General features: G+C 58.2%; 1 protein-coding gene across 1 annotated transcript in view; it reads right to left on the reverse strand.

Annotated features, from left to right (window-relative positions):
* Positions 1–5,473: 5,473 nt before the first annotated feature.
* The window catches only part of LOC116946705 (plectin-like), a 91,346-nt gene continuing 69,284 nt past the window's right edge, over positions 5,474–27,535 (reverse strand). Inside the window, exons 18-32 of the mRNA XM_076070045.1 lie at positions 27,207–27,332; positions 26,174–26,320; positions 25,329–25,483; positions 22,370–22,487; positions 20,881–21,061; positions 19,722–19,918; positions 19,181–19,383; positions 17,870–18,008; positions 16,473–16,675; positions 15,825–15,996; positions 15,334–15,417; positions 14,154–14,261; positions 12,788–12,889; positions 11,147–12,436; positions 5,474–10,623 (exon numbers count right to left, since the gene is read on the reverse strand). Of these exons, the coding sequence (XP_075926160.1) occupies positions 8,854–10,623; positions 11,147–12,436; positions 12,788–12,889; positions 14,154–14,261; positions 15,334–15,417; positions 15,825–15,996; positions 16,473–16,675; positions 17,870–18,008; positions 19,181–19,383; positions 19,722–19,918; positions 20,881–21,061; positions 22,370–22,487; positions 25,329–25,483; positions 26,174–26,320; positions 27,207–27,332 (4,995 nt within the window). The 3' untranslated portion in view covers positions 5,474–8,853. The remainder of the gene's footprint in view (positions 10,624–11,146; positions 12,437–12,787; positions 12,890–14,153; positions 14,262–15,333; positions 15,418–15,824; positions 15,997–16,472; positions 16,676–17,869; positions 18,009–19,180; positions 19,384–19,721; positions 19,919–20,880; positions 21,062–22,369; positions 22,488–25,328; positions 25,484–26,173; positions 26,321–27,206; positions 27,333–27,535) is intronic.

Below are 27,535 nucleotides of genomic sequence, written 5' to 3' on the forward strand. Positions count from 1 at the left end.
TGCGGGTTATGCGTGCACACACACGCAAGGCACGGCAGTGCGGTGACAATTATCTGAAACCGGTCCTGGGCCTCACGCTAGGTCGACTCAGCCTCAAATTAGTGCCTGGTGCAATGTGGTAAAACATCGCCACTCGGGAGACAAAGGCGGCCGGGCGTGGTGCTGACCCACCCAGGCATTTAATAGGTGCGACTCGCTAACAGCACTTACCCCCCCAATAATAATAACAACAACAAAACAAATCAGTTGAGGCTATACGGGGGATCTTTGTCTTTGTGTGTACAGCACCCATCCGTCTCACTGCGCCAGCCTTTCATCAGGGCTTCTCTCAATCGCAGCGCTGGGAGGCTGATGAGCGCATCGTGGGGTGAGTGTGGTGTGGTGGGGGGAGATATTGGGTGGGGGGAAGGGGGTGTGGTGGGGGGGGAGAGATTGGGTGGGGGGTGGGTGTGTGGTAGGGGGGGGAGAGATTGGGTGGTGGGAGCTATGGGGGGGGGGGGGCTGTGGTGGGGATTGTGGGGGGGGAGCGGTGTTCCTCGCCAGCTGGCAAGGGGAGGGTTGTGGTAATAACAGCAGCAGCAGCGCGCGTTCTGATATTGACGCCTTCCGAGAGCCAAGAACAGCGAGAAGAGCAAACAGCAGCAGCAGCAACAACAACAACAATGACGCGAGACGCAGAGTGAGAGAGAGATAGTACGTGCCGTGTAAAGTGCGTGGTGAGCGTGTGGTGAGCGTGTGGTGAGCGTGTGGTGAGCGTGTGGTGAGCGTGTGGTGAGCGTGTGGTGAGCGTGTGGTGAGTGTTTTTGGCGAGATGTTAACTACCTCGCCTGGTATGCAGGAGGTCGTGGGTTCAATCCCGACCCTGACGCCTGCTCTATATTTGGAGTTTGCGTGTGTCTCTTCCCGTGGTCCAGCGGTTTTTTTCCTCCGCATTTAGAATCAACACGCGTCGAAAAAGAAGCGACATATCTCTGTGGGCCTTGCCTGGTAAGATAACAAGCAAAAAATATCTTAATATTTTTTGCTTGTTATCTTAAAAACATATTTTAATATTTTTGGGGGGGGAGAACGGGAAGGGTGATGGAGGAGCAGCCCCCTCAACTCAAACGACAAACGAGTCGGCAAGGAGGCGCGCGGACCACGTGGGGTTGTTGGCTGCCTCAACGTTCGGAGGAAGTAGTTGTCAACTCCTCATGCCGCTGTCTGCCTGGCAGCGTTTGGCTGCGTGCTGTGCGAAAGAAGTTCAAGGTACAGTCTGCCCTCCTGTAACGTGACAGCAGTTGCTTTTCCCGAAATGGAAAAATCGCGTTCTAATAAAGTAAAGGCACAGTCTGCGGTAACACGTGCGTGACACATGGGTAGCATCTAGAAGCATCCAGCAGTATCCCGATGCCGTGTGCGATGCTACGCCGAGGCAGCCGTGCAACCGCTTATTCCTAACTCGCGCGACGCAGTTCCGTTCACTCGATCGCGTTGCATCCAATTCGCATCCGCGTTCAATACATATATATATTTATTTTTAAATGTGTTCCCCAACACAGTCATCGCGCTGTATCCAATTCGCGTGATGGAAAGTTCACGCGTTACAGGAGCACAAGGTGTACATACAGATGTAGTGTGGTGGACAGCCGGCTGGTGGCCAGCAGCGGCCAGCTGCGGTGGACAGCCGGCGGCACGCGGCGGCTGAGCGCGTGCACGTGGGGAGTGTGGGCAGGGCGGAGGAACCGGGGCGAGGGTCGCGGAGGAACCCGTCCGGAGGAGGAGGCCCCTGGAACCTGCTGGCGGGTTCGAGAAGGGACGCGGCGGAGCCAGCGCCGCGCTGGGAGTATGAAAAATGAGCAGAGAGCGGGGGAGGGGGGCGGGGGGGGCTTGAGGCTGCCGGTTTCTGGGAGTGGACTCGTCTCGTCGTCGCTGCTGTCTCCGCTAGACACTGCGCTGCAGGATTGTTGTTGTTGGTGGCTGTCTCAGTCAGCGCCGTCAGTGTTGGACGGCTCGTGTCGTGTACAGGCCAAGCGACCGTGGATAGAGTGCGGACGAGACCGTGGATGTTCTAAATAAAAGAAGGGTGCCCTCCTACAAACCTCGTCTCCGAATCACTGACACTACACGTAGATACAGGCACGAAGGGCAATCTCAAGCGCTGAGCAATGCAATCCCAGGTCACGCACGTGGTGATCGCGTGAAGCAATCACCGCTCCCTACTGGCAGTCGTGCGTCCTATTGCAGATCCATTCAGAACGGGTCGCGACCATTGAAGAGAGTACGCGTATGGGTTGCATGTGAGTGCGTCTGTTTGTGTGTGTGTGTCTTTATGGTGGGTCAACTCAGCCTTGAATGCGTACTTGGCGCGGTGTGTAAACAGCAGCAGCGGAGAGACAAAGGTGGCCGGGCAGTGGTGCCACGCCGGCCTGCACGGGTGCTCGCTCACAGCACTTGCCCCCTACAGTCCGTACTCATCAGCGAGTCGTGAGGCTCCACGGAAGAGGTTCTGTGCCCGTGTGTGTTTGATAGCAGGGCAGCAGTGGAGCAGCGGTTAAAGCTCTGCGCTCACGAGCCGGCGACCCGGGTTCGATTCCTGCTCACCGCCACCAACAACCAGTGGCGATTTTTATCCGAACGGATCCTTGGTGCTTCCCATAGGTCGACTCAGCCTCGAGTGAACAGCTGTCGCGATGTGCAAAACATCGCCAACGAGGGAGACAAAGGCGGCCGGGCGTGGTGCCGGCCACCCACCCCTTTTTGTGTACCTCGCCGGGCACCTTCATAGGTGGTGCTCGCTAACAGCACTTGCCCCAACAGTCTGTTGGGGCAAGTGTACCGGGAGGGGGCGAGCGGGCGGGGGGGATATTTGTCTTCGTTATATAAAAAACAAAACTTGGCATCTCCTATCCCCCCCCCCCCGCATGCACTCGACACGACGCGCTAATTGACTTGGCGTGCTGATGGGCGCCCGGGAATAAGTCAATCGGCGGAGGCTGGAGAAGAAGGAGGAGAAGAAGGAGGAGGAGCAGGAGGAGGAGGAGGAGAAGGAGGAGGAGAAGGAGATGAAGGAGGAGGAGGAGGAGAAGGAAGAAAAAACAACGACAGTGACTCCGGGGCGAGAAGTCGCATCCAGCATACTGAGCGGAGCGATGGGGGAAGTCACGGAGGCGGCGGCCTCCTCCTCCTCATCTCCCTCCCCTTCTTCCCCTCCTCCTCATATCTCTCTCCTCCTCATCTCCCTCCTCCCCTCCTCATCTCCTTCCCCTCCTCACACGTCCTCATCTCCCTCCCCTCCTCCTCATCATCTCCCTCCTCCCCTCCTCCTCATCTCCCTCCCCTCCTCCTCCTCCTCCTCATCTCCCTCCTCGCCCTCCTCCTCATCTCCCTCCCCTCCTCCTCATCTCCCTCCTCGCCCTCCTCCTCATCTCCCTCCCCGCCCTCCTCGCCCTGTTCCAAAGTCGCTCCACTGACTGAAAGCTTTCGTGACTGCACGAATTCCTATTCTTTGGGTCTCTCGGTAAAGTCGCGTAGATAGTAGGATCAAAGAAAACAACAAGAAAAAACTACGACGTCTCGATCGCAACACAAGCGTTCGTCGTCAGGAAGAAACAAAAAACCGAAATCAATCTACGCGACTTTACCGAAAGACCCAAAGGAAATAATCGCTCCATTGCTGGACGGAGGCAGGCTCTACACCCGCACCAACCCACCCCACTAACCCCACACCCACCACGTGGGGGGGTTCGTTTGAACAAACAGCGGCGGCGGCGCGGCTATTGCCATCAAACAAAAACGATTCGGTTTGGTTTTTTGACCGGGTAAGGTCCACTGAAGCGACCTGGCCACGGGCTGATAGCTCGACAAAGCGGTTTATCACGTGGACTTTTTTAATTCGCCCAATACCCTCAACGCATGTTTACTCAAATGTGGAGATAAATCCACACGGCGTCAGGGTGCGGGATCGAACCCACAACCCCCTGTATACCAGGCGAGGTAGTTAACATCTCGCCACCGTGAATGCTGCCACAATGCGACCCAAATAATCGACCGTACACCCATAAATACCCACAGAGATGCATAGAGACCCGTAGGGAAATATGGAGACCCATAGAGAAATGTAGAGATACACGAAAACCTGTTTAACACGTAGGAGGATTTCGCGACCAATATCATCCCTAATAGAGGTTTATTGGGTTAGATCGCGTAAAGATATAAATGTGTCGTTTAAACCCGCCACCACCCGACACAGCCAACTAGTAAGGGTTGTCACGTAAACAGAACATGGAGACCCATATAGCTTGGACAGACTGTTGGGGCAAGTGCTTCTAGCGAGCACCTATGAAGGCCGGAACAGTACACGACGGGGGTGGATGGCCAGCCTTTGTCTCCCCAGTAGCGATAGATTGCTCATTTCCGTTGAGTTATTGACGTTCTCCACAATGCCCCTTCGTTCGTGGAGTCAGAATTCCCCAACGCCCCCCCCCCCATCACTCGAAGCCGCGGCTCGGTGCATTCTGACCGCCCCCTACTGACAGACCTCGCAAATATTACGGCGATCAATCTCCCACTCTACGGTTCCCTCCCCTCTCCGAATCCTCCACTCCACGAATCATCCCATATACGAATCCTCCTCCCATCGCCTGGCAACTCTCCCCTCGGGTGACGAGAGTGGTGACGAGAGTGGCAAACCAACAACAACAACAACAACGAAAGGACAGAATCGGCAGGAGGAGCGACGCACGTCGTGGGAGACGGAGCGGTGAAATCACCCTCCCGCTCAAGTTTTCATATTCCGCTGGAAGAAAAAAAATCTCGTTCTGCCGTTCACGAGATATGCTGCTGCTGATGATGATGCACTACTCATTGTGAAGATTACAAAGCGCGGAATCTGTGTTCTATGGGAGACACAGGAGAGCTTTTTTTGTGCTCCGCGATTGTGGAATCCCCTTCCATCGGTACATTCGGGAATCTCAGTCGGGTTAAATTTTTTAGTTGTTTTTTTTTTTAAATCGCGTCTTAATGTGTGGCCGATGTTAACGGAGAGCAACAGCTGTGACTTTTTCATTGAGGTGGTTGAGCCACATGTATGTTGAACTTCCTTTGCACCGTACGTAGCCAAACGCGCTCATCGGAGGTGCGGGCGGGCGGGCGGGAGGGGACGTACAATAAACAAAACACACACACACATAAAATAAGTCCTAAACAAAATGAGATTTCAATCTGAATGTTAACGTCTTAAAACCCACCTGGTTTTACAACAGGCATCCTCCGTAACTTCAGCAGCTTCTTGCTGACTTTGAACACGTCGGTTTTCAAGCCCGATGTTCACGCCATGACGATGACGATGATGATCATGCAAAAATAGTATATTCGGGAAAAACAAGTTTTGCTGGCTGGCTGGCTGGTTGACCATCACGTCGCGAGAGAGGGAGCCACGGTCACATCCGATGGTTAAACAACAAGGAAAATAACTCAGTCGAGACCTGTGCTCTTGCAAGGCTGTGGATTTATTTGCCACTAAGAAACACAGCCAGGCCCACCCATATACGATGTGTATCTTTCTCCCTGCCCGTTATACGTTTTGAATATATTGTAATGTCACTCGTTTAGCAGCCTACGGCGTTAAAGCTGTCACCTCTCGGTAGACTTTGGGTCGCGCGTAACCCCACCACACCGATAAATAACACCGCGTGCGGCGTCGGTGCGCTCTGAGCTCGGTCGAGCTTTAGCGTCGTCCGGATGGACGAAGACGGGCCCGATCGAGGTTGAGCCGAATGACGACGACGACGACGATCATCATCATGATGATAACAACGAGGTTCGCGACACTGGCAGTTGGCAGCGGGCGCACAAGCAACGAAATCTCGTTCGTCGATAACCACTTGCACCGGGCCGGTCGTTCGTTGCAGGGGGAATGCTTTCTTTTCGAGGTGAATTTCATCTCTCTTGCCCCTTTTCTCTCTCTCTCTCTCTGCTAGGACGAAGGGCAATTGCCCGAAACGTGCCCTCCTAGGATGTTTACATGCCCTCCTAGAGCGCGGTGAGCTAAGAGGAGCAGAAACCATCGCGCGAACTCCGCTCATCCTCGCAGCCGGCGGCTTCTGGCTGGGCCATCGAACGCAGACGCGCTCCTGCGGCCGTCTGGAACGCTCTTCCTTCCGACATTAGGGAGCCGCTGGAGCAATGCGCTTTTAAATCATCTCGATTGAAAACTCATTTCTTTAGAACTGCTTTTTTTGTGTTTAGCACCTCCCGGTTAGCACGGTTGGCTACGCACGGTGCTAAAAAAAAAAGTTCAACATACATACGTGGGGTAAAAGGCCTTTATTATCCCTGAGCTCACACCGTGGCTTGTCTGCTGAGCTGCAGTGAACCTGCAGTCGACAGCTCAAGCTGATCATGGTGGCTGATGTGCATCACTTCTGCTAGGACGAGGACAACAGGGCCTTTTAACTCACCTAGTAGGCCTCTTACCACACTCTACGCCGTATCCATTTCCGTCTATAGGGCACGTGTTATCGCGAACGCCTAGGGTCAAGGTTAACCTGCGGTTTAAGTTTTTTTTTTTTATAAGTTAATGAAACTTCGCGAAGCCAGGCTAAGTTGGCGGTAACTTTACTCTCGCTACTACCCGTCGCGGTCAGACGGAAGGCCGCTTTCACACCCTCGCCACTTATAGTTATATATATTATATTTCCTGTGCGTGAACACGACTCCCACTTCCAAACGCTTCGCGGTCGGACCCCAAGCGCGAATCTGGCGACCGCACGCACGCGCACGCGCGCTCGTGCGTGCGCGTGCGTGTACGTGTGTGACCAACGAACCTGTGCAGCTCGAACCGCCGGCAAGGTGGCTAGGAGAGATGTTAACGACCTCGCCCGGTGTACAGGAGGCCGTGGGTTCGATCAAGACCCTGACGCCTGCTGCTGCTGTATATTTGGAGTTTGCGTGCCTCTCTCTCTCTCTCTCTCATCATCATCACGGTGGTTAGGAGATGTTAACGACCTCGCCTGGTTTACGGGAGGCAGTGGGTTCGATCAAGACCCTGACGCCTGCTGCTGTATATTTGGAGTTGGCGTGTCTCTCTCTCTCTCCCCGTGGCCGCGTAGGATTTATCTCCGGGCCCTCCGGTTTTTCCACTCCGCATTTAGAATCAACGTCACGGGTTGAGAGCATTTGGCTGCTATAAATGTCCACGTGACGATGAGCCACTTCGTTGAGCTCTCATTTGTGATGGCTAGGTCGCTTCTGAAAAAGAGCTACGGAGCAGCTCAAGAGGGGGGTGGGGGGGGGCCTTACCTGGTAAGATAAAATATTTTAAAAAATCGTTTTATTTTTTTTAAAAATCTCGTGCCGCGGCAACGGCAAAACGATCGCCGCCGCAGTCCCACGCCGCCGCAGTATTCCGCCACTGTCGAAATAAACCCAGAGCTATCTGCGCATATATATCAACTGTAGTCGTAATCACAATCATTGTTACGTATATAGTTTTTAATGCAGGAAAGCCACGCCGAGCAAACAAGGATCCTCTCTTTCAGGAGCATCCTGTTATCATTATTATTCTTTTTAAGATGAGCTCAGCCATAATGACGATGAGTGTTTGTAAAAGTGGGAAGAAACCGGAGCGCCGGTGAGAAAATCCACGCGTGCGGAGCAGGTAACACTTTCTCCCGCACACAGATGGCGTGCCAGGGCACGGCACCTCCTCGTTGCCCTACGGAATGGAGTTTCACGGCATCTGTGCGATCCACCGATCCTCTCCTCCGCTGCTGGTTTAGAGGCGAACGCGCGCCAGCCCCAGGAGATGCCTGAAGTTGCTCCGACCGCTTCACAAAACGTTCAGCGATCGATCGTCATTCCCTTTACGATGAACGAGAACTACAATGACAAGTTGTGACCGTGAGCGACCCTTGTGACGCTTGCGAGCGTTGCATAATCATCATCGGGGCGTGCGTTTAAATGTGTGGACCGCTCCAGAATGCTTGTACGACTTGTGAGCAGCCCAGGGGCGCATGGTCAGAACAGAAGCTGACGGTCCGAGGAGGAGGAGCTGATTGGCCGTGTCGTTGTTGTGTGGGTGGGCGTGTTAAAATCAAGCCAATCGGAGGCGCCGTACCTTCCCGGGCCATCTTGACTTTTTTTAAGTTTCCTTCACGGAAACTTGTTGAAGTGTCCGTGAAGTTTCCTATTTTGTGGGACTGACCGACCTAGCTTTTTCCGCGAGACGCGACCAGAAATTAGTGTGGGGGGAGGGGGGGGCGTGGTGGGGGCGGTGGGAACTCTGGCAGCTAGCAGTGCACGAACTTGGCGCTGGAAGGCGACTCTACGGAACTACTTCAGAGATCTCTTCGCTAGCTTTCGTTACCCACGCCCGAAGGCGGCGCACTCAAGCATCTGCCCAATGCGAAGCGATGTTAAAAAAATAAATCTCTCGAGCCGATCTATGGGAGCTGCTCGATTCTCTCAACCTGGAATACGTCTGAGATCGATAACCCAAAGCTAGCACGACCCAAACCTAACGCAAAAGGCTTTGCTCTGCCGTCGCCGGCCTGGCTGAGGAGCGTCAGACCCAACGAGGGCGGTTTAACTTGCAGACAGCCGAAAAAAAAAACACCGACTCACAAACCGGAATCTCACCGGGGCCGTCTGAGCACGTCGTCTGACACGGCCGGTACAAAGCCCGCTGATCCGACTCACCCAATCTAGCCCCGATGCACACGCGTGGAACGTTTCTGCGGCCTCGAGAGTCACAATTCACATCCGGGCTCTCATTCGCCGTCGAACCCCCCCCCCCCCCCCCAATTTTAAGCGACTACGTGAACTGTGACCCGAGCCGCGACTCTCTCTTAACACGCCAACCGGGCGCCAGCTCTATCTGCGCCCGCCCGCCACCGGCTGCGATGAGCGACTGAACGACTGAAAGGAAGAGGAGGAGGTGACGGCGCTCCGGACAGTGACGCCGCCGGTGACCAGGCCGGCCCTGGCTCCCTGCCCGGCCGCCTCCAGCAAGCGCAGGCCGGTGGTCGGGTCGCGCACGGCCCGCGCCAGCGCCTCCGCGTAGGTGACGCGCGCCCGCGTCTTGGGGCAGAGGAGCACGCGCGCGTGGGCGCCGGCGTCGCGCAGCCTCCGCGCCGCCGCGTCGTCCAGCTCGCCGCTCGCCAGCGCCTCCGTCACGCTCGCCCGCCCGGTGGCCCCGGGCCGCACCAGCCCGCCCGTCAGGTACTGCACCTCGAGCAGTCGCCGCGCCGCCTCGGGGAAGAGCCAGCCGCGGCGCATCGCGAGCGCCGTCGAGAAGAGCCGCCCCGTGCCGGGCTCCTCGAAGCCGGCGAACGCCTTCTCGGCCAGCGACAGCTTCTCCGCGGTGAACTTCTCGACGAGGCCGAGCGCGGCGGCCCGCGCGACCGAGTGGCGCTCGCCCGTGGCCGGGTCCAGGACGCCGCCCGTGCAGGCCTGCGCCTCGAGCAGCGCGAGCGCCGTGGCGCCGTCGAGCAGCCGGCGCCGTGCGGCCTCGCTGACGGCGAGCACCTCGCCCGTGTTCCCGTCGAGGACGCCGGCGATGGGCGCCGTCTCCTCCGTGGGGTCGCTCCACGCCGGGTCGGCGTCGGCGGCGTCGTCGAGGGCCGGCGACGGCGGCTGGCTGGGCGATGCGGCGCCTTCGCCGGCGGCGAGCCCGCTGGCGCTGAGCCGGTCTCCCAGCTCGAAGATGGACATCTCGCCCGAGCGGTAGCGCCGGAGGACGGCGTCGTCGACGACGCCGGCGACCAGGGCGTCGTCCAGGCAGAAGCGCCGGCCCGAGCGCTTGTCCACCAGCGTGGAGGAGGTGGCGCCTCCGTCGTCGCCCGCCGTCACGTTGATCTCCTCCCACTCGCACTCCTGCTTGGAGAACTTGAGGTACATGGCCTGGTCGATGACCCCGCGCGAGTACGCCTCGTACACCGTCACCCGCTTGCCCGTGTCCGGGTCGACGACCAGCACGCGGCGCTGGCGCACGCTCGACGTCGACGACGTCTTGCGCTGGCGCGGCGCCCTCCGCTCGTGCAGCGCGAGCAGCGCGAGACCCGTGCGTGCGTCCGGCGAGCAGCGCGCCAGCAGCGCTGCGTAGGTCAGGTTCTCCTCCGTGTTGGGGTCGAAGAAGCCCTTGGTGACCTGCAGCGGGTCGAGCAGCACGGCGTTGGTCTTCTCGTCGATGAGGCCTCGCTCGTAGGCCACCTCCAGGGGCAGCCGGTGGCTCGCCTGCGGGTCGATGACGCCGCCGGTGGCGATCTGCGCCTCCAGGAGTCGCACGCCGTGGTCGCGCACCACCAGGTTCTTCTTCATCGCCTGGAAGAGCGAGATCAGCCGGCCGGCGTACGGGTCCAGGTAGCCGGTGACGGCCCGCTCGGCCGACAGCAGCTTGTCGTGGAACTCGTCGCCGACGAGGCCGGCCACGACCGCCTCGTCCACGGTGAGCTTGGCGTTGAGCACGGGGTCCACGACGAAGCCAGTGGCCGCCTGTGCCTCCAGCAGCTCGAGGGCCGTGCCGGGCCGGACGAGGCCGCGGCGCATCGCCGCGTACACGGAGAGCGTCTCGCCCGTCGACTCCAGGAAGATGCCGGCCACGCAGCCCGTGCCAGTCAGGTACGAGCTGATGGAGTTGCTCACCTGGAGGAGGGGAACGGGGGGGAGAGGGGGGGGGAAGAGGGCGGTTGGGGGGGAGGTGAGCAACCTGCTGGGAAGGAGTTCGTGCCGGGTGATCGAGGTTTTCGACGGCGGGGCGCGGTGCCAGCGGGCCGAAGGGGAGTTGGGCGGGGGGAGGGGGGGGTTACTTGCAACGTCCCGCTAATGAGATGGAGTGGTGAGATCGGATCGTGCGCAAGAGCCAGATGAATTGTTACGTCACGTGACAAAGCCCCCCACCACGCCCCCCCCCCCCCCCCACTGCAAACACATGCTCGCAAGCATCACGTGCTCTGCTCGGATTCATCCCGAGCCCAACGTCCTTCTAAAGGTTCCTGCCATTCCTTCCCCTTGGACGTCATAGTGACCGTATCATAGCACCTTTGCCAGCTTCGCCTTGTGGCCCAACGCTTCGACTATCGTTCACGAGCTCTCTCTCTCACTCTCTCCCTCACTCTCTCTCGCCGGCTCCAGGTAAAGATTCGCAGGTGCCATCACTGCGCCGTACCTCCTCGACGCTGCGCGACCCGTCCATCAGCTGGCTGGCCGTCTCGCCGTCGATGATGCCGCTCTTGGCGAGCTCGTCAAGCGACAGCTCCCGTCGCAGGCCGCTGAACTTGAACTCCCTCCCCGCGTAACCATGTCGCCCGCGCCCCTCTGCCGCCTCCGCCATCAACGCCGCCAGCTCCTCCAGGGTGATCTTGCCGGCCCTGAACTCCTCCATGAGCCGCCGCTTGGTCTCCTCGTCCACCGCTTCGCTCTCGAAGACCTCCTTGAGCGAGGTCGCCCTGCCGCCCACCGACAGCGGCGTGGCCTTGAGCAGGTCGGACAGCTCCGTCTCGACCTTGACGTAGCGCGTCTCGCTGGTCGTGAGCGTCGACTCGGAGACGAGCGGCGCCGCCGCGCTGCACAGTGCCTGCTCCGCGCTCATCCTCTCCACCTCCTCGATCTTGCTAATGACCATGTCGTGCGCGATCTTGCCGCCCCTCTTGCGCAACGGCAGCACGCGCAGGCCCGTGTCCGGGTCGGCGACGCAGCGCTCCACGAGCCGCCGGTACGGCAGCCTCTCCTCCGTGCCGGGGTCCGAGAAGCCGCCCGCCCCGGCATCGCCGGCGCCGTCGCCGCTCGCGCCCGACAGCAGCCCGACCGTCTCCTCGTCGACGAGGCCTCGCTCGTAGGCCGCCTCGACGGGCAGCCGGTGGCCCGCCCACGGGTCGACGACGCCGCCCGTGGCCAGCTGGGCCTCGAGCAGACGCAGGGCCTGCTCGCGCGGGATCAACCCCTGCTGCATCGCCCGGAAGAGCGACACCTTATCCTCGGTGGCCGGGTCCACGTATCCCGTGACGGCCCGTTCGGCCTCCAGCAGCTGCCGCTCGAACTCCCGGCCGACCAGGCCGCGGCTCACGGCCTCCTCCGCGGTGAAGCCGCCGCCGTCGGCCGGGTCGACGAGGAGGCCCGTCGCGGCCTGGGCCTCGAGCAGCTCCAGGGCGGCGGCGGGCTTGAGCAGGCCGCGGCGGAAGGCCTCGTACGGGGACACCTTCTGGCCCGTGGCCTCGACGAGCAGTCCGGCGACGCTGCGGCGCCCGTCCAGGTAGCACTCGAAGGCTCCGGAGACGTCCTCGACGGAGAGGGAGCCACGGGCGAGCCGCAGCGAGGTGTCGGGGTCCACGGCGCCGGCGCGCTCCAGCTGCCACAGCGTCACGGCGCCGCCGCGCAGGCCCCGGAACGAGATCTCCTCCTTGCGGCGGCGGTCGGGGTCGTCCGCATCGCCGTTGGCCAGCGAGACGCTCGCAGAGTCCTGCGCGGGAACAACGCGCGTCCGTGTGGGGACGGTGGTGGTGGTGACAACGTTGACGGTTGTGGTGGCGGTGGTGGTGGTTGACGGTGGTGGTTATGATGGTTGGCGTCAGTGGTGACGGTGGCGATGATGATGATGATGGTGGTGGTGACGGTGGTTTTTATGATGGTGGCGATGACAACAATTATGAGGATGAAGATAATTTGATGACAACACTATGATTGTGAGAATGTTGATGGTGCTTACAATGATGGTGGTGATGGTGGTGACGGTGATGATGTTGGTGGTGTTGAGGATGGTGATGGTGGTGGTGATGGTGGTGGTGATGGTGGTGGTGGTGATAGTTCACACCTTCTCGCAGGTCTCCAGGTGAAGCAGGTGGCTCTCCAGGGCCTCCAGGTTGGAACGAGCTCGGCCCATCAGCCCCGTGTATTCCGAGTTCAACTCCTGCACCTGTTGATGGCATCGTGACGAGTCGGTGTGATGCTGGTCGGTTCGTCTCGAGTTTTTTTTTCTCTGCGCAGGGCCCCAGAGGCCCCCAACATCAAGTGGCCAGCAACAAACAGAGACGACGATGATGATGATGATGACGATGATGATGGGAGGATGGAATTCCCAAGTGGAGCAGTGCGAGGGAAGAAGCAGAAAGATGAGTGAGGTGACCTGCAGTGTGGTGAGTAGGTGGTCGAGTGGATGGGTGAATCAGTGGTTGAGTGAGTGGATGTGAGTGTGTGAGCGAGTGTGAGTGTGTGTGTTGTGGGGAGCGGTTAGCGTACTGCACAACGAACCCGGTGCTTCCCGCTTGCAGCCAACACCGAGTGACGATTATCTGAACCGGTCCTGGGCCTCCTCCCCTAGGTCAACTCAGCCTCCAATGTGTACCTAGTGGAGGTGTGTAAACATCGCCTCAAGAGGGACAAAGCCAGCGTGGTGCTGGCCACCCACTCCCTCGTGTCTCGTGGCTTCCTTCAGAGGTGTTTGCTTATAGCTCTTGCCCCAACAGTCGGTTATGGCTATACTGGGAATCTTTGTCTTTGTATTTTGTTATTGTGATCTGCAGTGTGGTGGTGGTAATGGTGGTGGTTGAACACCGTGTGGTGGACGAGACAACACGGTCAGTCTGGTACAGACCGAGTCCTCAACACGGGTGCAGGAATCAACGAGTGAAGTTCACAGGGCAGTGATGATCATGATGATGATAGTGATCATGGTGGTAGTGGATATTACGATGGTGAGGGTGGTGATAATGATGGTGATGATGATGATGATGGTGTTGGCGGGAGGAGTACTTCATCCAGCAGCGGACAGGAAAAGGACGCCACGTCTACCGAGGTATTCCCCACGATGCACCATGACGGCACGTGTTCAACTGGGTGCCACGGTGGCGAGATGTTAACTACCTCGCCTGGTATACAGGAGGTTACGGGATCAATCCCGAGCTTGGCGACTGTATATCTGGACTTTGCGTGTCTCTCTCTCCCCGTGGTCACGTGGATTTTTCTCCAGGTCCTCCGGTTTTCCCCTCCACATTTAGAATCAACATCACGGTTTTGGAGTATTTGGCTGCTATAAATTCCCACGTGATGATAAGCCACTTCGTTGAGTCTATCATTTGCGGCTGGGTCTCTTCCGACAAAGGAGCTATGGAGCTCGGTGGGCCTCACCTCTCTCAAATAACAACAACAATGTTGAACAGTTGTAGTTTAACTGTGTTCACCTCTGCCGTGAGGACGTCGACCGACGAAGCCATGTCCTGCACCTTGGCTGGAGCACCAACGCGGACCTCGACCGCAGTGCGGTAGCTCTTCACCGCAACGTCGTAGGCCTGCCGGCATGGCCACACACACGCACACACGCACACACGCACGCTCGCGCGCCCCTTATTACGCAACGTCATCCGCGTGCCCACCAGACAAGGCAGTCACCGCGTCTCGAGGGCCCTTTACCCGGATGGTGCCGCTGCACTTAGACGTTTCGCCAAATGCCTAGTCTCCGCTATCCCATCATCATCATCATCCTGCTACTCCCTGTCCCCGCCACTCAGCTATGATCAGACCTACCACTACCCCAACCCTGTCACTACCCCAACCCCTACCCCAACCACTACCCCAACCCTGTCACTACCCCAACCCCTACCACTACCCCAACCACTACCCCAACCCTGTCACTACCCCAACCCCTACTACTACCCCAACCACTACCCCAACCCTGTCACTACCCCAACCCCTACCACTACCCCAACCACTACCCCAACCACTACCCCAACCACTACGATTACGCCATCCACTACCACTACCTCAACCCCTGTCACTACCCCAACACCTACCACTACCCCAACCACTACCACTACCCCAACCCTGTCACTACCCCAACCCCGACCACTACCCCAACCACTACCCCTACCACTACCCCAACCCCTACAACAACCCCAACCCCTACCACTACCCCAACCACTACCCCAACCACTACCACTACGCCATCCACTACCACTACCCCAACCCATATCACTACTACTACCCCAACCCCTGTCACTACCCCAACACTTACCACTACCCCTACCACTACCCCAACCCATATTACTATCAATACCCCTATCGCTCTTCCTATCACTACCCCTATCACTACTGTTATCACTACCCCTATCACTATCCCAACCCTTATAACTACCCCTATCACTACCCCTACCACTGCACCTATCACTACCCCTACCCCTCTCAATACCCCTATCACTACGGGAAACCTGAGTTATGTACCCCTCCATGGCCATCTCTGGCCACGCAGCCCCCTCCCCCCACCGGCACCCCCCACCCCCCTCCCCCCACCGGCACCCCCCACCGGCACCCCCACCCCCCTCCCCCCGTACCGACCATCTGCTCGGCCGGACGTTGCCTGCCTACCTTCATGTGAGCGACGCACTGCTTGGCCCGCTCCCCGCATTCGCTCAGCTTGTGCTCGTTCTCCTCCAGTTCCACCAGCAGCGTCTGTGACGACAGTCCCACGTGATGACAGCCCCACGTGACGTCGACAACGACAAACAAAACAAAAGCATTCAGAAGGGCGCGCCCCTCCCCCCCCGCCCCTCCCCCCCACCCCCCGCCACAGAGGCGACTCGACACACGGCCGGTTGCTCTGCCAAAGATGTCGAACGCCCCCGGCGATCGTGCCGACGTTGGCCTGGGGCTCGGAGCCGTCGGCCCGGCACTCCGACGTCGCCCGGGGCGACGCGGGTTACATTTGTTTAGCACGACGCCGGCACGCTCTTGCGGCCCGCCAAAGCTGCCCGAGAGTCGGCGGACCGGGGGGCTGGGGGGCCTTTGGCGCGCTCACAGCGAACACCGTTCCCCCTTCCGTCCCGCGCGCCCAGGCCCGAGCGGAGCGGGCGCCTCACCTTCTGCACGTGCAGGGTGCTCACCGCCACCTCCCGCGTTGCGTCGCGACCCTCGCCGCGGAGCTCCAGCGCGTCCTGCCGGGCGCCGGCATCGGCCAGGAACGCCCGGAGCCAGTCGCGGCCGTCCCAGTAGGCGCGCAGGCCGCCCTCGAGCGCCAACGCGTCGCCCAGCCTGCGCGGGGAGCCGACCGAGGTGCCGCGGTGGCGAGATGTTAATTGCCTCGCCCGGTACGCAGGAGGTCGTGGGTTCCATCACAACGCCGTCGCTTGCTGCTGTGTATTTGCGGGTCTCTCTCCTCCGTGGTCACGTGGAATTTGTCCTCCGGGTCCTCCCGGTTTTTCCTCTCCACGTTTTTTAGAATCGACGTTCGTGCGTTCAATTGGCCGACATAAAACGTCCACGTGGTGATGAGCCGCTTAGTCGAGCTGTCACTTCTAGATTTGAAGCTTTCGTGACTGCAAGGATCCATGCTCTTTGGTTCTATTCGGTAAAGTCACGTGACTTTACCGAATAGAGCTGTCACTTCTCCGAGAGGGACGCGCAAACTCCAAACGAGCAGCAGGCGCCAGGGTTCGGGATCGAACCCTGGCGCGCCTCCCGCGGGCAACAAAAACCGGCGTGACCTTTGGCCGTCCGTGTCCGCTCACCGTGCCGCCAGCCGCTGCGTGGCGTCGGCCCAGCGTCCCAGCAGCGCGTCCACGGCGTCGCGGCAAGCGCGAGCCGCCGGCTCCCCGGCGCCGGGCCCCGCCAGTGTCCCCAGCAGCCGCTCGCTCGCCGCCTCCGACTCGGACAGCGAGGAGCGGAGCGACTGAAACGCCGCGCCGCCGCGCGCGGCGTCGCGCTGCAGGTCCTGGAAGGGGGAGGGCCGCCGAGGGCGGTGGGGGCGGGAGGGGGAGGGGGGCGCGCAGCCGGAGGAGGCCACGGAGAGAGGTGGCCCCGTTCAACACAGCAGCCAGCGCCCGTCAACTCCTCGCGAGCCAAAGCGACCTGCAGCTCGAATGAGCGCGGAATCAACGCCCGTCTCACGTTGGCAGTCCTGCGGCGCCGGTGGTGGAAATTCCGCATTGCTATGGCAGGCGAGGTTGGGGGAGGGGAGGTTGGGGGGGACGCTGTTGACTTCCTCCACAAAGTGGTAGTCGTTTTATCGCCCCCCCCCCCCCCCACAACGGATGCATGATGGGCTGAATCGACCACCGGCGAACGAGGATTCGTAACTCCCGACCTTCTCCGATTGTGGGCAATTTCGGCAAAACGGCCAAGCCGCCCGGCCGCATCACAGCGGTGCAGCCTTGGCAAAGTGAACGCCCACGGCCTCCTCCCCCTCCTCATCTCCTCCTCACCCCTTCCTCCTATCCCTCCTCATCTGCCTTCTCCTCCTCACCCCCTTCCTCCTACCCCTCCTAATCCTCCCCCTCCTCCAGGAAGACGCAATTCACCTTGCTGGCAGCAATCTCCACGAACGATGACGCCGTATTGATATGTTTCGCGTTGGAAGCGGTGGGAAAATCTCCTCGACGTCACCGAGTAGACAGGCCGGGCCGCCTAAAGTCGTCCGAAATGTCCCGAGTGCGATTCAACAACTTGTGACGTAATCACGCATTTTTACCATATCTACAAGGACCCTTTTCTTTGCCAGTATCAAGACGATTAAAAAAATTGTAATATGCTTTACCCCCTTTTCTGGCGATGAAACAGGTGTGTCGAGATGTTCACAACACCAAATACATAGCTGTTGCATTGCAACAAGTCCGCATATTGTTACTACGCTTCGTAAGCCCGATGCAGGGTGCTTACTGCGAATACTCAGCTGGAATCGCTCCGACATCCGCCGCCGCAAATTTTGCCTGCGGTCAAATTCGCGACGTTCGAAGCGCCGCGCCGATATGGAACGATCGGATCGGCCGGCGTGCAGGCGCCCCGACGGACCGGTACACGTCGCAGGGCCATAAATGGAGGCCGAGGCTCAGTGGGAAGGCCTTCACCCATCAGTGGATTGACCTGACGGTGCCCACGGTGGGTCTGGCCGCGCGTTTTTGCCGCTCACCGCGAGACGTGACCGCAGCTCCTCCAGGGCCAGGGCCTCGCACGGCGCGAAGCCTCCCTCGCCCAGCCTGCCCTCGAGGCTCGAGGTGGCCTCCTCAGCGTTCTGAATGTTCTTCAGCAACACCTCCAGGGACCGCAGCCTGCGTGACAGCGCCGTTGTTATTAAGCGCGCGCGGCGGGTGGCGGCAAGGGGGCGGGTCACAGAAAATGTGGAGAATTTTGTGCGCCGGGACACCCGTTGCCGTGTGGATGCCGTCCGTTCTACTGTGGAGCAAAGTCGGGAAGATTTCTCAGTCGGCAAAAGCAGGTCTATTATCAATACCGTGCAGTGCACAGCAGTAAAGTACAACACACCAACAATACCGGTACCACATCTCGGTGCAAATTAATCCCTCCTACCAACCAAACAGAGGTCACTCCATTTTCCCAGACTGTAGCAAAGAATAGGGCTGCCACCTGTCCAGGTTGGACCCAGTACAGTCCAGGTGGCAGGCATTGATCTGTACCCTGGTCTGGCACCGGGTATTGTTGCTGTGTTGGACTTTGCCGCAGTCTACTGGCATAGTTTTGGTGGTCACTTGTTTGGTGGGGCGGTGCTGACGCCGCCTCGTCACAAGAGGGGGCACCAGGATGGCACCTTGCCCCATGGCGTCAGAATGTCCAGCGACGGTTCCGTTTGGTGGTGGTGGCGGTCCGTGTGGTTTGGGGAGCGGAGGAGCAGTGGTTAGCGCATTGCGGTACTATGAACCCTGCGACCCGAGTTCGATTCCCCACTCACGGCCCAACACCAGTGACGATTATCTGAACTGTTCCTGGGCAGACTCAGCCTCAAACGAGTACCTGGTGCGGTGTGTAAACATCGCCACTGGGGAGACAAATGCTGCCGGGCGTGGTTCCGGCCACCCAAGCTGCGGCTCTTTAAGGGCTGCGATTTTTGAGGTTTTTTTACAGAATTAAAAAAAAAATTCCTCTGCAATGGGTTGCCAACTTCCTGATCAAGAAAGCCCAGTTTACCATGGGCAGGGGTCGGTAACCCGCGGCTCAGAGCCGCATGCGACTGTGTAAGGACTGCTTCGTGACGTTGTTTACAAAGAACGACCATCTCGTATTCACGTGCATTGCGGCTCTTGAAATATTGATGGATTTTTTTTCTTAATTACCAAATAAAAAATAAAAAAAACGGCTCTTCTCGTTATTTTGGGCTGCCGACCCCCCTGGGTTTCCACCACGGTTCACGAGGCACTCCAGGTAATGACCGCGAACGCGAACCCGGGGGCTTTCTGGTGCCGGTGGTGCAGCGGCGTGGAGGCACCTGCTGCCGTAGAGCGACAAGGCGTGCAGCAGCAGCTGGTGCTCCCGCTGCACGCGGCCGAGCTCCGCGCCGAGCGCGGCGTCCGCCCGGCGCCCCGGCGACGCGGCAGGAGAAGCCGCCGACGCCGCCGTCGCCGCCGCCTCGATGGCCACAGCCACGCGAGGCAGCTCCTCCCCGACGCTCGCCAGCTCCTCCTCTGTCACCTAGGCTCACGCGCACAGCAGGGCCGGGGGAAGGGGGGGGGTTCACAATGGCGGAGGAGCTGGTGGCGGTTGTGGTTGGTTGCGCACGTGCGTGTGTGGGGAGCGGTCCTGGGCCTCGCCTAGGTTGACTCACGTCCATGTGTCTCCGCATCCGCGTGTGTCCATGCATCCCCGTGTCTGTGTGTCCACGTGTCCACGCGTCTCCACGTGTTCACGTGTTCATGCGTCTGCGTTTGGGTCCGTCTGTCCGCGTGTCCGCATGTCCGTGCGTCGTGTCCGTGTGTCGTGTCCATGCGTCTCTTGTGTCCGCGCGTCCGCGCGTCCTGCGGGAGCGGCACCTTGTGCTCCGCGAGCCGCGCCCGGAGGTGGTCGGGGAGTCGGGGCGCCCCGTCGACCGCCGCCTCCACCCCTCGCTCCATCGTCCCGCGGCATCGCTCCAGCCGCGCCGCGATCTCGCGCAGCAGCGAGGCGACCCGCTCGCTCTCCCGGGCCGCTGCGGAGGCAGCGGCGGCCGCGGCGGCGGCCGCAGAAGCGGCTGCAGGCGAGCACCGTGCGCGTGAGAGTGTGCACGAGTGGAGCGCGAGTAAACTAAAACTAAACTAAAGTGTTTTCATTTTTTTTTCTTCCCTTTCCCGGGTCTGGCCCGCTGAGCTGTATCGCTCTTTTTTCCTAAGCGACCTGACCACGAATGATAGCGCAACCAAGTGGCTTAACGCGTGGACATTTTACAGCAGCCAAATGCTCTCGAACGCACGTTGATTCTAAAAGTGGGGAAAAAGTGGAGGACCTGGAGAAAAATCCACGGAAAACCAGGCGAGGGAGTAAACATCTCGCCATCGTGGTGATGGGGAGCGGTGGCGCAGCAGTTAGCGCTCTTTGCTATGAACACGGCGATTCACGTGCGATTCCCTCTCACAGTCTACCGGTGCAGGACCTCCCATAGGTCGATTCAAATGAGCACCTGGTGTAGCGGTGTGTAAACATCGGCACTGGGGAGACAAAGGCGGTCAGGCGTGGTGCTGGCCACCCACCCCCTCGTGTGCCGTGCCAGCCGTCATAGGTGCTCGCTAACAGCACTTGCCCCAACAGCCTGTTAAGGCTGTACAGGAGATCTTTGTCTATACACGTGTGTGTGTGTGTGTGCCTGCGTGTGCGTGCACACACGTTCATGCGCGTGGACGTGTACACGTGTGTGAGTGTGTTCCAGTGCGCCCATGTACACGGGTAGCGGTTAGTGGAGCGGGTTAGCGCTACGCTGCGATACGAACACAGCGACCCGGGTTCGATTCCCGCTCACGGCCAACACCAGCGACGAATTATCTGAACCGGTCCCGGGCCTCCCCTAGGTCGACTCAGCCTCAAATGAGTACCTGGTGGTGGTGTGTAAGACATCACCACCGGGGAGACAAAGGCGGCCGGGCGCCCTCGTGTGCCATTGCCCCGACAGTCTGTTCAAGGCTACACGGGGGACCTCTGTCTCACGTGCTCCTGCCTCACCGGCGCGCCGCCGCTCCTGTATAGCAGCACGGTACCGCGCCGCTGCCCCCTCGGCCTCGCCTGCGGCGGCGTCGCGCCAGCCCAGGGCGCTGCCCTGGCTCTGCGCGGCGTCGAAGCTCGCCAGCAGCTGCCCCAGCGTCTCCACCACCGAGCTCAGCTCCTCCTCCTGCAGCGCCAGCAGCTGCACGGGCCAGGGGAGACGGACAACGCTCGTCCACTGACAGCCAGACACTGCTCGTCGTCCCCGTCTCACCCGCCACACCGTGTCCAACCATCACCACACCGTGTCCAATCACCACCACACCGTGTCCAATCACCACCACACCGTGTCCAATCACTATCATCACCACACCGTGTCCAATCACTATCATCACCACACCGTGTCCAATCACCACCACACCGTGTCCAATCACCACCACCACACCGTGTCCAATCACCACCACAACCACACCGTGTCCAATCACTATCACCACCACACCGTGTCCAATCATCACCACACCGTGTCCAACCACCACCACCACACCGTGTCCAATCACCACCACCACACCGTGTCCAACCACTATCATCACCACACCGTGTCCAATCACTACCACCACCACACCATTGATTTGTCCACGCATGTCGAGGACCCTGCCTACCGAACTGACCATAATTACCGTGTACGGCCACTGCACTTGATAGAATCCAACGAAAAGCAGTCCAGTTGATTGATGATCCAGCACTAACCGATGGTTCGTCGCCTCCTAATCACTCTTCTATCACTACTAGCATTGCTACTCTGTGAACGTCGCTCATCTATTCCTCCACCCATGTTGAGCACTTGGTCTACCAGACCAGATTGTTTCATCCCGTCCCATTCTGCTTTTGTCCATCGCACAGTTCCGCTTTGGAATTCCCTCCCATCATCTCATTCCCAAAGCTCTTACGATGCATAAATAATAACACCGCTCGATTCAAGCAGCGCGCCCACTCGAATTCCTCAACTAAATAATTTCCGGGTTTGCCGCGCAGACTAGGCCAACTTGGTGTTGAACGACTCTTCCCAAGGTCGGAGCGCTGGTGGCGTAAGATCGTCGATCTCGCGGCTATGCCCTCGAAAACAAACCGGCGATGGTCAACCCAGACGAGTCGGCGGGCCACATAAGTGACCCTCCTTCAACCCAGTGAGCTCGCAAGCTCGAGATCGTGCTTGTGCACTGATCATGGCCCCACGCGTCATCCTAGATGCACTTGGACCAGGCCACCTCGAGGGCCTGCATGGGACGCAGGTTGCCCACCACTGATGTAAGCGAGCAAGTGAATGTGCGGACCGGGTGTAGGTGGCACGTGACTAGCGGCCACGACCGTGGTGTGAGAGCTATACTGGGCATGGTGTGCTGGAGCAGGGAAATATTTTTTGGGATGAAATTAAACAACCCCCCCCCCCCCGCCGTGAGATGAATGCTCCTCAAGAAGTAGAAAACCGGAATAAATTAAATTGTCACCAAACCTCTTCGTCCGTGACGACCCGGGTCTCCTCCACCACCTCCAGCAGGCTCCGCCAGGCGAGTAGGCCCTGCACAGTGGATCCGCGCTCGATCGACACGGCACTGAGCAGCTCCAGAAGCCTGAGGGCACCACACAGATGCACAGGAGAAGCCTGTCCCATTAGGCCGTCTCGAATCTACCAGGCCGAGCTCAGTTAGCAGGAGGATTTGGTTGTGGTGGTGGTGGTGGTGGTTGTCGTGGTGGTAGTGGTGGTTGTAGTGGTAGTGGTGGTAGTGTTAGTGGTTGTAGTGGTTGTGGTGGTAGTGGTAGTAGTGGTGGTAGTGGTTGTAGTTGTAGTGGTGGTAGTAGTGGTAGTGGTGGTAGTAGTGGTTGGAGGGTTGCCACCTGTCCTGGGTTTTTTCCAGGATCGTCCCCTTATTGAGGACGTCTCAGCTTTACTGGGAATTCTGGACTTCTTCCCAGGACGTTAAAGTTACCAATAACAACATACCCATAGTTCTACCCTCTTCCATTCTTGCTCCCGTGAATTTTGCCGGTGGTTTGTGCCTCAGAAGTGGCGACCAGAGATGGTGGCGGTGACAGTGGAGGTGGTGGGGCCAATGACGATTATTTGAACTGAATCATGGACAATCCCCTAGGTCGACTCGGCCTCAAACGAGTACCTGGTGGCATGTGCAAACGTCCCACTCGGGAGGTCAAAGCGGTCGGCCGTATTGCTGGACACTGGCCCCCATCGTGTGCCATGCCGGCCTTCATACAGTGAGGGAAAAAAGTATTCGATTCCCTCCTGATTATGTACGTTTTCCCACTGACAAAGAAATGATCAGTCTATAATTTTAATGGTAGGTTTATTTTAACAGTGAGAGACAGAATAACAACAAAAACATCCAGAAAAACGCATGTCAAAAATGTTATAAATTGATTTGCATTTTAATGAGGGAAATAAGTATTTGACCCCCTCTCAATCAGAGAGATATCTTGCTCCCAGGTGTCTTTTATACAGGTAACGAGCTGAGATTAGGAGCACTCTCTCAGCTTGAGAGTGCCCCTAATCTCAGCTTGTTACCTGTATAAAAGACACTTGTCCACAGAAGCAATCAATCAATCAGATTCCAAACTCTCCACCATGGCCAAGACCAAAGAGCTCTCCAAGGATGTCAGGGACAAGATTGTAGACCTACACAAGGCTGGAATGGGCTACAAGACCATTGCCAAGCAGCTTGGTGATAAGGTGACAACAGTTGGTGCGATTATTCGCAAATGGAAGAAACACAAAATAACTGTCAATCTCCCTCGGCCTGGGGATCCATGCAAAATCTCACCTCGTGGAGTTGCAATGATCATGAGAACGGTGAGGAATCAGCCCAGAACTACACGGGAGGATCTTGTCAATGATCTCAAGGCAGCTGGGACCACAGTCACCAAGAAAACAATTGGTAACACACTACGCTGTGAAGGACTGAAATCCTGCAGCGCCCGCAAGGTCCCCCTGCTCAAGAAAGCACATATACATGCCCGTCTGAAGTTTGCCAATTAACATCTGAATGATTCAGAGGACAACTGGGTGAAAATGTTGTGGTCAGATGAGACCAAAATGGAGCTCTTTGGCATCAACTCAACTCGCCGTGTTTGGAGGAGGAAGAATGCTGCCTATGACCCCAAGGACACCATCCCCACCGTCAAACATGGAGGTGGAAACATTATGCTTTGGGGGTGTTTTTCTGCTAAGGGGACAGGACAACTTCACCGCATCAAAGGGACGATGGACGGGGCCATGTACCGTCAAATCTTGGGTGAGAACCTCCTTCCCTCAGCCAGGGCATTGAAAATTGGTTGTGGATGGGTATTCCAGCATGACAATGACCCAAAACACACGGCTAAGGAAACAAAGGAGTGGCTCAAGAAGAAGCACTTTAAGGTCCTGGAGTGGCTTAGCCAGTCTCCAGACCTTAATCCCATAGAAAATCTGTGGAGGGAGCTGAAGGTTCGAGTTGCCAAACGTCAGCCTCGAAACCTTAATGACTTGGAGAAGATCTGTAAAGAGGAGTGGGACAAAATCCCTCCTGAGATGTGTGCAAACCTGGTGACCAACTACAAGAAACGTCTGACCTCTGTGATTGCCAACAAAGGTTTTTCCACCAAGTACTAAGCGATGTTTTGCAGAGGGGTCAAATACTTATTACCCTCATTAAAATGCAAATCAATTTATAACATTTTTGACATGCGTTTTTATGGATTTTTTTGTTGTTATTCTGTCTCTCACTGTTCAAATAAACCTACCATTAAAATTATAGACTGATCATTCCTTTCTCAGTGGACAAACGTACAAAATCAGCAGGGGATGAAATACTTTTTTCCCTCACTGTAGGTGCTCGCTCCCAGAACTTTCTCCTATAGTCTGTTAAGGCTATAGGAGGGATCCTTTATCTTTGAGGCCTACACTCCACACGTCCAGCACTCGACGAGTGAATGAAGGATCCGGGTTGGGCCACGTGCTGAACCTTTCCTCTCTAAAGCTCTCGCCAAGCATCGGAGACTTCTACGTAAATTACAAGCGGCTGCGAAACACTCGCGTGCTAAACTTGAGTCGATGAATGAATGAATGAACATGTGAGCTAACTACTCAATCGGTCGGTGGGAGCGAGCCCGTGTGCCAGCTTCATGCGTACCACGTGGAATGAGCGAGTGGATGATTCGACCGTTGAGCAATCAAGCAAATGTGGCACCTGAAGGCCGCCTGAACGAATTAATGAATGAGTGACGTAGAAGGGAATTAATTAATGAATTGACCGGTGAGCGAGCAAGCGTGCCACCTGGAGGCGGCATGAATTAATTAACGAGTGGAGGACTTACTTGACTGGTGAGTGAGCAGTGAACATGGCACCTGCAGGGGGCCTGCATGAATGAATGAGTGTTGGAACGAATCGACTGGTGAGCGGTTGAGCGAGTGAGCGCGGCACCTGGAGGCGGCCTCGAGGGCGTCGTTGTTGGGCGGCTCGGCGAGGAGGCACACGGCGGGGGCCTCCGTGGGGGCCGCCGCTCCGCTCACTCGGCACCACCCCTGGCGCGGTGCGGGGCCCAGCAGCGAGCAGCGCGCGCCTTGCGCCAGCGACGGCTGCAGAGGGGGCGGGACAACAGAACAAAAGGAGACAACGGTCGCCCGGGTAGCCCGGGACAGACCTCCGTGGGGCGAGCGCCGCTAGCGAGCAGCGCCGATGATGGCCGGCACTGCGTGCACGCGAGGAGGGCGGGTGCCCCGGCAGCACGCACCGGCCTCCATTGTCTCCCCCAGCGGCGATGTTCACACACCGCACCGGGTACTCGTTTGAGGCCGGGTCGACACAGGGGAGACCCGGGTTCAGATAATCGTCACCGGTGTTGGCCGTGAGCAGGAATCGAACTCGCCGTATTCATAGCGCAGCGTAGCGCTAACCGCTACGCCATCGCTCCCCACTGGACGGGGTCACACGGGGTCGCACGGGGACATTTACCAGAGATCAAGTTTACAAACTCCTTCGTTCAAATCTTCATTCATTTTCTGCAGCTTTCCCCCCCCCCACCCCGCTGTACTTACAGCAATTGTGTCAGCACAGGGACACACGCTGGGAACAGCTGGCATAGCAAGAGAGAGGCACGGGGACACACGGGGTCACACGGGGTCACTAATTACAATTGTGGGCATCACACAGAACCAACGCACATGAGCGACGGTGTTTGGAGAGGCCTTCCCCATCCAGCAGCGGACAGACCGTGGCCCGCGATTTGATAACAGCGACGACAATGGAGATCGCGCCCCCGTCCATACCTCTCCGCCCGCGGGGTAGTCGCACAGCACCCGGAGCGGTACCGCCTGCACGCCCGGCACTGCCCCAACGTTCGCCACGCCAGAAGCTGCGGCAGCCAGAGCCTGGGCCCGCGACCGCAGGTCAGCCACCACCGTGTCCTCCTCCTCCTGCGACGGCAACGACAACGATGATGACATGACGGTGGTGGTGGAGGGGGGGGGGAGGAGAAGGGGATAGAGGTGATGGTCAGGGATTGCATCCTCACTCGATCGTGTATTTCCGATTGAGCGCAAGGATGGAGAACTATTTTAACAACTCTTTTTTTTTATTTGACCAGGTAAGGCCCACTGAGCTATGTAGCTCTTTTTCAGAAGTGACCTGGCCATGAATAACAGCTCAAGGAAGTGGCTTATTAAGTGGAAATGTATAGCTGCCATATCCTCTAAATCAGGGGCGGGGAACCTTATTTCTGCCAAGGGCCATTTGGATATTTATAACATCATTCGCGGGACATACAAAATTATCAACTTAAAAATTAGCCCGTTATATTTGGTCAAACTTTTCATTAACTCACCCCTAATGCGATGGCTGGAACTGATTCTCTTTTGGCCAGGCGTGTGATGATGTTAGCTGGTATTGATGATGTTGCTACTCGCAACTGCTTTTCCAGGTTTGCTCCTAGATTTATAGAATTTCGAGTCCCGCCTACGGTTGCCTTAGCAGGGCCACACCAAATGATTCCGCGGTGCCTCATACGGCCCGCGGGCCGAACGTTCCCCACCCCTGCTCTAAACGCATGTTGATTCTAAATGCGGACGACAAAACCGGAGGACGCCAATAAAATTTCACACGACCACAGAGAGAGGGAGAGAGACGCAAACTCCAAATATACAACAGGTGCCAGGGTCGGGATCGAACCCACGCCCTCCTGTATACCAGGCGAAGTAGTCAACATCTAGCCACCGTAGCGCACCTGACCCGTGGCCACAACCATAGCGGGGGGGGGGGGGTATACTGGACGTGGTATGCCGGGCGCAATCAGCGAGCCCTCGCCTGGATCTCTTCGAAGATCGTCTCGAGCTGCCGGCGATCCGCGGCGCGTCCCCAGGAGCAGCGCGTCGCCAGGCCCCGTCGCACCTCCGCGACCGCCGCCTCCGCGTCGCGCACCCCCTCGAAGAACTGCAAGGGCGGAGACGAGCGACGTCAACCCCGGGGCAACGCCGTGGCGCACGGCGCACGCGGCGGTCGCCCTCGGAAGCTCGAGGGGGAGACGAGAGAGAGGGAGAGAGGATGGCGACTCGAGGGGTGCCCGGAGGAGGGGCCACGGACGAGCGGCAGCAGCAGCAGCAGCGGTAGCAGCAGCAGCGGCAGTGGCAGCAGCA

Source organism: Petromyzon marinus, chromosome 27 (genome assembly GCF_048934315.1).
Source record: "Petromyzon marinus isolate PM22_M1 ecotype Great Lakes invasive population chromosome 27, UKy_Petmar_22M1.pri1.0, whole genome shotgun sequence".
Lineage (NCBI taxonomy): Eukaryota > Metazoa > Chordata > Hyperoartia > Petromyzontiformes > Petromyzontidae > Petromyzon > Petromyzon marinus.